A 13,587-nucleotide genomic window follows, 5' to 3' on the forward strand; every position below is an offset into this window, starting at 1 on the left:
CCCAAATATTTTTTCAGAGGTACTGTAGATGCAGATAAAAATTATTTTTAATTTGCAACCTGATGGAGGTCAGTATAGATGGACTAATAGAGAAAGTCCGACACACTACTAGAAGGCCAAATATTTTTTCAGAGCTAGATGCAGAAAAAAATTATATTCAGTTTGCAACCTGATGGAGGTCAGTATAGATGGATTAATAGAACAAGACCCACACACAGCTAGAAGCCCAATATTTTTTCAGAGGTAGATGCAGAAAAAAATATATTCAGTTTGCAACCTGATGGAGGTCAGTATAGATGGACTAACAGAGAAAGTCCCACACACTACTAGAAGGCCAAATATTTTTTCAGAGCTAGATGCAGAAAATAATTATATTCAGTTTGCAACCTGATAGAGGTCTGTATAGATGGATTAATAGAACAAGACCCACACACAGCTAGAAGCCCAATATTTTTTCAGAGGTAGATGCAGAAAAAAATATATTCAGTTTGCAACCTGATGGAGGTCAGTATAGATGGACTAATACAACAAGTCCCACACACAGCTAGAAGCCCAATATTTTTTCAGAGGTAGATGCAGAAAAAAATATATTCAGTTTGCAACCTGATGGAGGTCAGTATAGGTGGACTAATAGAACAAATCCCACACACTGCTAGAAGGCCAAATATTTTTTCAGAGCTAGATGCAGAAAAAAATTAGATTCAGTTTGCAACCTGATGGAGGTCAGTATAGATGGACTAATAGAATGATGCTATGCCCAAAAGATTTTACTTCACTAGGTGCAGTAAAAAATTGGTATTCTATACACAGGTGGTATATCTTGCAACACAGATAGGCTACTCCACTGACTAACACACTCTGCAATAGGCCAAAAAGGATTAGCTTTGCTAGATTCAGCCAAATGCTGTGAAAAAAACTTGCACAGCACTGGCACAGACCTGCCTGGCAAAAACTGATAGGAACTGATGTAACCTAGTCCTGAAAAGGACTCCAATTACAATTAGTCTTTACTCCCACAACCTATCTATTTAAGAGCACAGACCTGCCTGATAAAAGTCGTAGGAAATGCTGTAACCTAGTCCTTAAAAGGACTGCAATCACAACTATTCCCTACTCCCAAGCTATCTGTATATTTGTGCGAAAATTGGCTTGAAATTAACAAGGTATAGCGCACACAGCAACAGCGGTGCCGTCTAACACTCAGCTGCAGCAGTGAGAAAATGGTGGCGACGGGGAAAATGGCTTGGTCTTATAGGGCAAGGACATGTGACATACACTGCCAATGACACATGCCCTTGCTTGTGTGAAAAAAAGCACTTCGCTCCGTGTGTGCGCTGCTGATAGGCTGACAGATTGCACCTCCCCACTGTAAATGCGGGAAAGAGAAAAAAAAATGGAGATCTTCATTGTTCCTGCAGAGATCCATCCCCTGCCCCTCCCCCCACCCCGCTGTACACTCAAACTGCGTATTAACATTAATTTTCATCATTACTGAGAAAAAATCCAGTTATGATTTTGGTGCACGAACAGTTATCGAACATAACCTCGAACAGCCGAATTTTTCTCAAATTGTTCGTGTTCGCCGAACGGCTCGAACACCGCCCAAAACAGCTCGAATTTGAGATTGGCGAACAGTTCGAGTAGAACAACGCTCATCTCTAGTCCAGAGCAGCTTACAAAAGAAGAATGTCCAAAACACCAGTTGAGAGGTGTAAGAAGCTTGTTGTTGGTTATAGGAAGCAATTGGTTGCAATTATTTATTCCAAAGGGTGTGCAATCAAATATTAAGTTGAGGTTGGCAACAATTTTTTCTGGTCCATTTTTGGTGTTTTGTGTGAAATTGTGTCCAATTTTGCCTTACTTCTCTTTTTTTGTGCTGTTCCAATACACACAAAGGAAATAATCATGTGTATAACAAAACATGTGCAATTGTAATAATTTTCTGGGAGAAATATTTCATTTTCTGGAACAATTTCACGGGTGCCATCACTTCCGGCCTTGGCTTGTGATTATTGGAAGGACAGTGGGGACCACTGAAAAGGCAGTGCCGAGGAACTCGTTAGCCAAGTAATGGTTATTCCTTTATTTTACAGCACCTCCTACTTTTGCTCAAGTTTCTTAAAACTTGGGAATGTGGATAACTGATTAAATTCTGTATGAATGGTGCTCACACATAATCAAGGGTCCTACAGATATCCTGAGACCTCAGCCACAGAGAAACTGAGTACTCTCTTATAATTCTGCAGCAGATGGAAATATTTTAGAAAATATTTTAGACATAAATATTATTTAAAGAAGTTCAGAAAAAGCTTTTATATAGCAGTACTTAGTACTTAAAGATAAAGTCATGTAAAAAACTGATTTAAGCCTGTGCTTGCAGCCTCCATCTCAGACCAGGACAAAGATGTCAAAATAAGACAGCATGATGTGTTATTTTGGCCAATAAAATTATTAAATTCATGATGGAAACCAGACAGTCACGATAATGGGCAATGTGGTTCACATATCAATGATCTAGGTCTCCGGGTTATTAGTAAAAACTAATTAACTAGGCAGTGCAGAGTTGAGCTGTGTGTGTTGCCTGCTGCTGTCAGATCAGTGTTGTCAAACTGTAAATACTGCTCTGTTAATGATGCATATGGCAGAGGATTATCTTCTGCTACATGCATCAACAAAACAGCATTTCAAGTTTCACATCACTGCAGCAGAGAACACAAACAGCAGCTCAAATCTGCACTACCTACAAGCTCTATTGTGGAGGAAATTTGAGTTCTGCTAGAAATCAGCTAACAATGATGAAAAACACACAGATAGCTATATTGATGTAGATGGCAGAGTTCTGTACAGGAGGAGACATTACTTTTTTTTCACTAAATCTGTGTATACTGTATTTGTATGTAGTATACTGTCAGTGTGTCAATATACTCACCGGTATCCAGCACTATTCCAGTCCTCTTGACATCACTGCTCTTCAGACACCTCCGGGTCACACTGCGTTCTATGTGACCCAGAAGCTGCTTTTACAATGTAAGCCTCTGGAGTATTAGACTGAGGCTCCATAGACTTACAGTTTAAAAGAAACTTCCAGCTCACACATAGAGCATAGAGTGAGCCAGATAGTCTGAAGTGGGGTAAAGTCATTCAGAAGAGGAGTGGAACTGCGCTGGATACCGGAGAACAGAGATGGCGGCGATAGATGAGTGTGTGAAATGAGCCCTAGGAGAAAGAAATCCTGCCAAAAATATATTGATGCTGTCATAAGGAGACTGACAATGACATCATACTTACACCACATGACGTAAGGTTGAATTGAATGAAGATATGTCAGAGAACTGTTCAATGGCAGTGTAATTGATGTTGTTTCCTTCAATCCTGAAAAATAATTGATATTTTTAGATGCACCAAGCTGACATTATTATTGTTACCATTTTGCAATACATACAACATTGTGACCACTTTTTGCTGAATTCTTTGTGCAAGTACAACAACCAAAAACAGTAATTCTGGTCTTTCAACGGTTTCTTGGGCATTTTTATGTACAGTTTCAATAATTTTATAGATTAGAGTTTTAGAAACAAAGCAAATATGTTTTTTTTGCTTCGTTTTTAATTTTTGAACAGGATTTTTAAAATATATACAGGAGGGAAAATGTATCTACGATAAAAAATACAGACCGCTCCATTCTTTGAAGGTGGGAAAACTTGCAAAATTGGTAGTGTATCAAATACTTATTTTCTCCACTGTATATATTTTTTCCCCTATAGGGACTGAGATCATGCATAATATATTGTGTAATACAAAAGTTTTGTAGCATATAATAGAAATTACATTTTCTTATGAAATCCAGCCTAAAACGGGCTTCACAGGAGAGCTATGATGGCAGCCATGGAGGCCTTCAGCAGGTCCTTGGCTGCCATGATAATTCATCAGCTCTTAGCTCCATGTCGTAAACAAGCGATTTAAAGCCATTTCGATTGTTTCACAAACGTGTCATTTGAATGCTGTTGCCAGTGATTGAGAGTGGCAATCAGATGTAGCACTATTAGAGGAAGATGCTGGCTGTGTAACGCAGACAGCATCCGCCTGGTGTAGAAAGGGCTATGATCTTGAGCCCACTGTCTACACGCACTGTGATAAAAAATATGCACAATCACAGGTCGTTAACGGATTAAAGCATGCTTGTAATATGAAGTAACTTTTCAGAATATGTTGTTATGTTTGTATACATGAAAAATAATTCTATTTCTGGCCACTATATGACTTGTATCCTGCATTTTTCACCAGATTTCCCCCTTCAGTTTCTATCTTTAACTTTCAGTTACCTCTGAGCTACTGGGTGGAGACTTGCTGCTATTATGTTTCCCATATACTGTACACATAGACAGAGATTTAGTAGCAACAGCTTAAAAAAAACATTATACAACAGTACTGAGCTGAGTTACTGTGAATCTAGTGGTTAAATGAGGTAAAGGAGATGATAAAAATCTGCAGCACAATCTTCCGGCTCTCACTGTGATGAGTGCTCTTTACTTCCCCTCCCATCTCCCCTCTCTATAGAGAATAGTTTGTGTATCCAAACACCTCATCATGAATCAGGAACGTCTGACTTAAGCACGCCCCCTCATCAAGAGCGGCATGAATAACGCGGATCTTGATGAATCGGGTCTGTTGCTTTTGATACCTATGTCTGTTCTATTTTCTGTGGACTATTTCATAAAGCCAAAAATTAATTTTAATGGATTGTGGGAGCTGGATGTTTTTCTTTTCTTCATTACTACACATAGAGCATGTTGTCCGCACACTTTGTGGTCAGTTAACTGGACTTTCTTTGCTTATTTGTCATGTGCAATAGTTTCCAAAACACAGTAAGCCACCTATAATAATGTGACTCATGTAGAATAAAAGAATTAATTATAATTTGATAAAATTGTCTAGTGTGAGACAATGAGTTAAGAAGCTCATGTTTTACGTAAATTAATTGTCTCTGGCAGGCTAGACAATGTGAAAAAACCTACATTGTGAGCTAAATTAAAAGCTCCCAGTAGAAGTCTTCATGTTCTCAATTAAGGATTTTCTGAAATTGGCACAACCCAATTATATTTTTAAAGGTTTCTTCTGAAAATAAAACAGTCATTTAAGTGTGTGGCATCATTTGTTTAGCAATGTTCTACTGTCAGAAATGCAGCAATTGTCCTATTGTATATTCTGACTTTCCTTCTTCTCAACACATTTCTTCTGCTTTCTGAATACAGATGCAAGAAATAATATCAATTCTGCTAGTATTTCAGACATATGAGGCAGAGCTGAATCTTTATAGCAGTCACAGTGCCACACTGGTAGTTTCACAGTGATCTGATCATTTATAATAAATGCTTTATTTCAGTACTTAATTTCTCAGGGCTGGACACCTCTTCATTAACTCTTCCATTGTTCTTATTATTGTGATCCCACTCCATACCTTGTGTTTGTGTGTATATTGTATGTATATATACACGGCTCAAAAAAATAAAGGGAACACTTAAACAACAGAATATAACTCCAAGTACATCAAGCTTCTGTAAAATCAAACTGTCCACTTAGGAAGCAACACTGATTGACAATTTCACATGCTGTTGTGCAAATGGAATAGACAATAGATGGACATTATTGCCAATTATCAAGACACATTCAATAAAGAAGTGGTTCTGCAGGTGGGGACCACAGACCACATCTCAGTACCAATGCTTTCTGGCTGATGTTTTGGTCACTTTTGAATGTTGGTTGTGCTTTCACACTCATGGTAGCATGAGATGGACTCTACAACCCACAGAAGTTGATCAGGTAGTGCAGCTCATCCAGGATGGCACATCAATGCGAGCTGTGGCAAGAAGGTTTGCTGTGTCTGTCAGCATAGTGTCCAGAAGCTGGAGGCTCTACCGGGAGACAGGCCAGTACACCAGGAAACGTGGAGGGGGCCGTAGGAGGGCAACAACGCAGCAGCAGGACAGCTACCTCTGCCTTTGTGCAAGGAGGAACAGGAGGAGCACTGCCAGAGCCCTGCAAAATGACCTCCAGCAGGCCACAAATGTGCATGTGTCTACACAAACGGTTAGAAACCGACTCCATGAGGGTGGTATGAGGGTCCGACATCCACAGATGGGGGTTGTGCTCACAGCCCAACACCGTGCAGGACGCTTGGCATTTGCCACAGAATACCAGGATTGGCAAAGTCGCCACTGGCGCCCTGTGCTCTTCACAGATGAAAGCAGGTTTACACTGAGCACATGTGACAGATGTGACAGAGTCTGAAGATGCCGTGGAGAGAGATCTGCTGCCTGCAACATCCTTCAGCATGACCGGTTTGGCAGTGGGTCAGTAATGGTGTGGGGTGGCTTTTTTTTGGAGGGGCGCACAGCCCTCCATGTGCTCGCCAGAGGTAGCCTGACTGCCATTAGGTACTGAGATGAGATCCTCAGACCCCTTGTGACTCCCAGGTCACTGCCTAAAATTGTGCAACAATTACCGTCCACGTCCTTGTCCCATCATAAGTGATCCTTGGCGCATGCGAAGATGCCTTCCGCCATGAACCTGTCGTTGCAGACTTGCAACAATCACCGTCCACGTCCTTGTCCCACTGCAGCATTCAGTTGTCCCTACCCTATTCCTTGGAATGCAAGCGCAAGTATGCAGGCAGCCAGCCACCCACCCACCCACAGGCTGCAATACTATACTGCCAAATTTTTGACTGCTACTTGCACTTGAAATGTGGCCTTTTAGGCTCGTGGAGGTAGAAGCTTTTCACAACCTCATGCCAGCGGCAGCCGGGTGTCCATACTCGGTCCCCAGCCGCCACTATATTTCCCGGTATCGCCTCCGCCTTCCACAAGCACGGGTCCCACAACATTACCCGTGCCCTCCCCAGTGCACTTACTGGGAAGGACCGCCTAACCACAAACACGTGGACAGGTGAATGTGGCCAGGGAAGGTACGGAGCCAGTCCACAACTTTTTTTGCTGACAGTTGTATTCAGCTCGGTGAAAGGACTGGCATAGAGGGAAACCCTATCTACCCTGCATATCATTTCTCACAGGAAGTAAGAAGGTGTGTCCAAACTTTTGGTCTGTACTGTATATGTAATCCGTGTGATGGAGAAAACACAGTTTTAAATACCTGGCCAGTAGGTAACAGTTTTGAACAGCAAACCAGTGTCAAAAAGTTTGCTGACACACTGAAAATTTTTTTTAATGGAGGCCAGAAATGGCAGTATTTTCTGAAAATGTATATGTAATTCGTGTGACGGAGAAAACACAGTTTTAAATAGATGGATTTTTAGTGCTGTTATATGGAAAGGACCTGGCTGTATTCTGCAGTGCCAACAAGCAAATGGCGCAGAAAAACGGTGTTATCTGGATTGCTTTTTAAGCAAATAATGAGGATTTAGATGCAAAAAAATTTTTTCCTGGCCCCTGAGACTTGGGCCTATTTCCAGAAATATCTAACAGCAGCAGCCGACAGAACTGTAATGGAGCCTCTTGTGCTATGTGCACTGTAGTCTGCTATATACACTGCCTGCCTGCCTATATACGTACACTGCCTGCCTGATATCTCTGCAGATGGATTAGTTAGTCCTCAAAAGGACTGTTTGTTAAGATGGATATGTGTAATGTACGGTTTTTCTTCCTACACTACCTAATACACAAGCAAATCTCTCCCTGACACAGCAGCACCTCTCCCTACACTGTCTGATCCGGAGTGACTGTGACGAGCATGGTGGCGCCAGGTCTGATATACACCTGATGACGCTGTGCGGCCAGCCAATCACTATAATGCCCACAACCAACATGGCTACAGCATTACAGTGCATGGCAGGCAATCTCTGCATGTTCATTGGCTCTCTAAAGAGCACCAAACATGCAGGGAGGGGACCTCAGTTCCCGCCAAAGCAACCCGGAAATACTCGCCGAGCTTGTCGAGCACCATGATGCTCGGGCGAGTACCGAGTAGTGGCGAGCACGTTCGCTCATCACTTGTCATTGTCTTATTGGAAGGTGAACTTTCTGCCAAGTCTGAGGACCAGAGCACTCAGGAATAGGTTTTCATCCAGGATATCTCTGTACTTGGCCGCATTCATGTTTCCTTCAATTGCAACCAGTCGTCCTGTCCCTGCAGCTGAAAAACACCCCCATAGCATGATGCTGCCACCACCATGTTTCACTGTTGGGATTGTATTGGTCAGGTGATGAGCAGTGCCTGGTTTTCTCCACACATACCACTTACAATTATCACCAAAAAGTTCTATCTTTGTCTCATCAGACCAGAGAATCTTAGTTCTCATAGTCTGGGAGTCCTTCATGTGTTTTTGAGCAAGCTCTATGCGGTCTTTCATATGTCTTGCACTGAGGAGAGGCTTCCGTTGGGCCACTCTGCCATACAGGCCCGACTGGTGGAGGGCTGCAGTGATAGTTGACTTTGTGGAACTTTCTCCCATCTCCCTACTGCATCTCTGGAGCTCAGCCACCATGATCTTGGGGTTCTTTTTTACCTCTCTCATGAAGGCTTTTCTCCCATGATTGCTCAGTTTGGCTGGACGGCCAGGTCTAGGACTTCTGGTGGTCCAAAACTTCTTCCATTTAAGGATTATGGAGGCCATTGTGCTATTTGGAACCTTAAGTAATGCAGAAATTCTTTTGTAACCTTGGCCAGATCTGTGCCTTATCACAATTCTGTCTCTGAGCTCCTTGAGCAGTTCCTTTGAGCTCATGATTCTCATTTGGTCTGACATGCACTGTGAGCTGTGAGGTCTTATATAGACAGGTGTGTGCCTTTCCAAATCAAGTCCTATCAGCTTAATTAAACACAGCTGGACTCCAATGAAGGAGTAGAACCATCTCAAGGAGGATCACAAGGAAATGGTCAGGATGTGACTTAAATATGAGTGTCTGAGCAAAGTGTCTGAATACTTATGACCATGTGATATTTGAGTTTTTCTTTTTCAATAAATTTGCAAAAATGTCTACATTTCTGTTTTTTTTCAGCCAAAATGGGGTGCAGAGTGCACTTTAATGAGAAAAATGAGTGAAAAATTTAAAGGGATCTGAATACTTTCCATACCCACTGTATCTATATATACATTATATATATATATATATATATATATATATATATATATATATATATATATATATACAGTATATAGATATACACATTATGTATATACATATATATACATTCATGGCCGAAATTGTTCTAGAAAATGTTTTGTTATACATGTTTATTTCCTTTGTGTGTATTGGAGCAACACAAAAAAACAGGAGTAAAAAAGGCAAATTGGTCATATTTCACACAAAACCCCAAAAATGGGCCAGACAAAAATATTGGCAACTCTGGAAAATTATGGGTAAACAACTTTGTTTCAAGCATGTGATGCACTCACCTGTGACAAGTAACAGGTGTGTGCAATATGAAAATTACACCTGCAACCAGATAAAAAGGGGACTAGTTGACTCAATCTTTGCATTGCGTGTCTGTGCGTGCCACACTAAGCATGGAGAACAGAGAAAGAAGAGAAATGTCTGAGGACTTGAGAACTTAAATTGTTGAAAAATATCAACAATCTCAAGGTTATAAGTCCATCTCTAGAGAGCTTGATGTTCCATTGTCCACGGTGTGCAACATAATCAAGAAAATTACAACCCATGGCACTGTAGCTAATCTCCCTGGATGTGGACGGCAGAGAAAAATTGATGAAAGGTTGCAACGCAGGATTGTCTGGATGATTGATAAGCATACTCAATCAAGTTCCAAAGAAATTCAAGCTGTCCTGCAGGCTCAGTGTGCATCAGTGTCTGCGCAAACTATCTGTCAATATTTGAATGAAATGAAACGCTATGGTAGGAGACCCAGGAGGACCACACTGCTGACACAGAGACATAAAAAAAGCTAGACTGTAGTTTGCCAAAATGTATGTGAGTAAGCCAAAGTCCTTCAGTGAAAGTGTCTTATGGACAGATGAGACCAAGATATAGCTTTTTGGTAGAGCACATCATTCTACTGTTTACCGAAAATGGAATTAGGCCTACAATGAAAAGAAAACATTACCTACAGTCAAATATAGTGGAGGTCCATAGATGTCATGGGATTGTTTTGCTGCCTCTGGCACTGAGTGCCTTCACAATGTACAATGCATCATGAAATCTGAAGATTACCAAAGTATTTTGGGTCACAGCGTCAGAAAGCAGGGATGGTGTCCTAGGTCATGATGATCCAGCAGGACAATGACGCCAAACATACTTCAAGAAACCCCCAGAAATCGATGGAAACAAAGCACTGGAGAGTTCTGAAGTGGCCAGAAATGGGTCCGGATCTAAATCTCATTGAACACCTGTGGAGAGATCTTAAAATTGCTGTTGGGAGAAGGCACCCTTCAAATATGAGACACCAGGAGCAGTTTGCAAAAGAGTGGTTCAAAATTCCAGTTGAGAGGTGAAAGAAGCTTGTTGATGGTTATAGGAAGCGATTGATTTTAGTTATTTATTCCAAAGGGTGTGCAACCAAATATTAAGCTGAGGGTGCCAACAATTTTGTCCGGCCCTATTGTGGGGATTTGTGTGAAATTATGTCCAATTCTCCTTTTTAACTCTATGTTTTTGTGTTGGTACAATACACATAAAGGAAATAAACAATTGCATAACAAAACATGAGTAGATGAAAATTTTCTGGTGGAAATACTTCATTTTCTAGAACAATTTCAAGCGTGCCAACACTTTCGGCCATGACTGTATATCCGACATGGAGCACTAAGTTACAGTTGCTCTTGACAGATATATCTGTCATATGCTGTGATAGGGTGAAGGGGCTAACGAGACCGCATAGATATAGAGAACCATTTAGCCCCATGCACACACACAAATACAAGGATTTAGTATCATATCCAATGAAAAATTAAGTTTATATTGCAAATCCTTATTGACAGATGGAGGCTAAGACCTGTGCTAACACATATTGCTCCCAACAGAGGAAGAATTACATATGCAGGAGACAAATACTGCTCTGCTCTAAAACAAAAACAAAGTCTGCAGCTTGGACAGACCAAGTGGACCAATTGATCTTTATCTCTATCAATATTCTAGGTTTCCTCTTAGAAGTAATAATTTATGAGGTGATAAAAAATTCACAGCTGCCCAACCATTTGCGAAGGACATTAACATTCATTATTCTGACCATTCCATGGCATCTATTGGTATATTGACTAGCATGTGAAAAATAAAATGTACTACTATGTCTATGAATGATCGTAATTGCACATTACCACCTTTGAAATATAAGTACAATAACTAAAACTCTATGTTTCCTCACACTAAACTCTATTTTATGATTTTCCCTTGAGAAATTGCATGTTTGATTAATTTACCTGACAGGTGCTATCTAAAGAATTTACTATATTCTTTCAATTATCATTATTTTTTAACAGTGTTATTACAATAAATGTTTAATATAATACACTATATGTTATTCTGTACGTATTGCTGTGTGTTTCTTCTTTTTAGAAAAACAAATAAAGATTTATACATTTAATAAAAAAAGCATTCAAATAAGGTATTCAAAGCGGCACTCCACCAAATCTTAAGGCTTTATAGTGCAGCATTGCTTGTATATAAAGAATAACATAAAGACTTTTAAATATGCTTTGTGTACACCTGTTTAAGGTGATCTGCCATTTATGGATTGTCTGCCATATTTTCTAATTTCTCATTCTGATATAGTTCCTCTAATGCAAACTAAATTTCCCTCTGGCTTTGTAAAGGTAGTGGGGTGTTCTTTCTCCTCTATGAGTTCTATCTATTGGCAGAAAGCGATAGATTAGTGATTCAAAACCGCTGTCCTACTGCCGAGTCTCGGTGTATTCAATATATTTGTTTCACTTGCATATATAGCGCTGTTGATTTCCACAGAACTTTACAGACATCATTATCACTGTCCCCAGTATGTATCTGGATGTCTGGGAGGAAACCAAAGAACACCCATGCAAATACAGGGAGAACATACAAACTCCTTGCAGATGTTCTTCGTTGGGTTTGAGCCCAGGACCTCAGCAAGGCCACTGTGCTGCCCTGTACATTTGGACACTAAGTTACAAGTGTCCCACATAGATAAATCTGTCATACAGCATGAAGGGTATCCTATGTGATGAAGTTGCAGGATTTCCCCTCTGCCTCCTGCTTGTGATAAGTTTCTATTTTTAGCAATCAAGGGTATGGTCCTAATCAGTGATTAATCACTATCTCTGAATGCTTACTTATGCAGGAAATGTTATAAGTCACTTATGAGGACCACCCCGTGACTGCTAAACTGACAAAAGGCATTGCAATAGATAAAGTTAAGTTGTGTATATACAGTGCATTGTGAAAGTATTGGCCCCCTTGAACTTTTCTACCTTTCGCCACATTTCTGGCTTCAAACATAAAGATATAAAATTCTAATTTTTGGAGGAAGAATCAACAACAAGTGGGACACAATCGTGAAGTGGAACGAAATTTATTGGATATTTTAAACTTTTTTAACAAATTAAAAACTGAAAAGTGGGGCGTGCAATATTATTCTGCCCCCTTGAGTTAATACTTTGTAGCTCCACCTTTTGCTGCGATTACAGCTGCAAGTCGCTTGGGGTATGTATCGATCATTTTTGCACATCGAGAGGCTGAAATTCTTGCCCATTCTTCCTTGCAAAACAGCTCGAGCTCATTGAGGTTGGATGGAGGGTGTTTGTGAACAGCAGTTTTCAGCTCTTTCCACAGATTCTCGATTGGATTCAGGTCTGGACTTTGACTTGGCCATTCCAACACCTGGATACGTTTATTTTTGAACCATTCCATTGTAGATTTTGCTTTATGTTTGAGATCATTGTCTTGTTGGAAGATAAATCTCCGTCCCAGTCTCACGTCTTTTGCAGACTCCAACAGGTTTTCTTCCAGAATGGTCCTGTATTTGGCTCCGTCCATCTTCCCATTAATTTTAACCATCTTCCCTGTCCCTGCTGAAGAAAAGCAGGCCCAAACCATGATGCTGCCACCACCATGTTTGACAGTGAGGATGGTGTTTTGAGGGTGATGAGCTGTGTTGCTTTTACGCCAAACATATCGTTTTGCATTGTGGGCAAAAAGTTTGATTTTGTTTTCATCTGACCCGAGCACCTTATTCCACATGTTTGGTGTGTCTCCCAGGTGGCTTGTGGCAAACTTCAACCGAGACTTTTTATGGATATCTTTGAGAAATGGTTTTCTTCTTGCCACTCTTCCATAAAGGCCAGATTTGTGCAGTGTACGACTGATTGTTGTCCTATGGACAGACTTTCCCACCTCAGCTGTAGATCTCTGCAGTTCATCCAAAGTGATAATGGGCCTTTTGACTGCATCTCTGATCAGTCTTCTCCTTGTTCGAGATGAAAGTTTAGAGGGACGGCCGGGTCTTGGTAGATTTGCAGTGGTCTGATACTCCTTCCATTTCAATATGATCGCTTGCACAGTGCTCCTTGAGATGTTTAAAACTTGGGAAATCTTTTTGTATCCAAATCCGGCTTTAAACTTCGCCACAACAGTATCTGGGACCTGC

At 40.7% G+C, this 13,587-nt stretch overlaps 1 protein-coding gene across 4 annotated transcripts in view; it reads right to left on the bottom strand.

Moving 5' to 3' along the window:
- Positions 1 to 13,587, bottom strand: part of LOC141153860 (NACHT, LRR and PYD domains-containing protein 3-like) — a 128,517-nt gene that overhangs the window by 13,396 nt on the left and 101,534 nt on the right. For all 4 annotated transcript variants that reach the window (XM_073639112.1, XM_073639096.1, XM_073639103.1 and 1 more), the window contains one exon: positions 3,289 to 3,372. In XM_073639112.1, the coding sequence (XP_073495213.1) occupies positions 3,289 to 3,372 (84 nt within the window). The remainder of the gene's footprint in view (positions 1 to 3,288; positions 3,373 to 13,587) is intronic.

This window comes from Phyllobates terribilis, unplaced genomic scaffold, assembly GCF_046119375.1.
Source record: "Phyllobates terribilis strain yellow unplaced genomic scaffold, ASM4611937v1 Scaffold_1__5_contigs__length_1240528914, whole genome shotgun sequence".
In the NCBI taxonomy this organism is placed as follows: Eukaryota; Metazoa; Chordata; class Amphibia; order Anura; family Dendrobatidae; genus Phyllobates; species Phyllobates terribilis.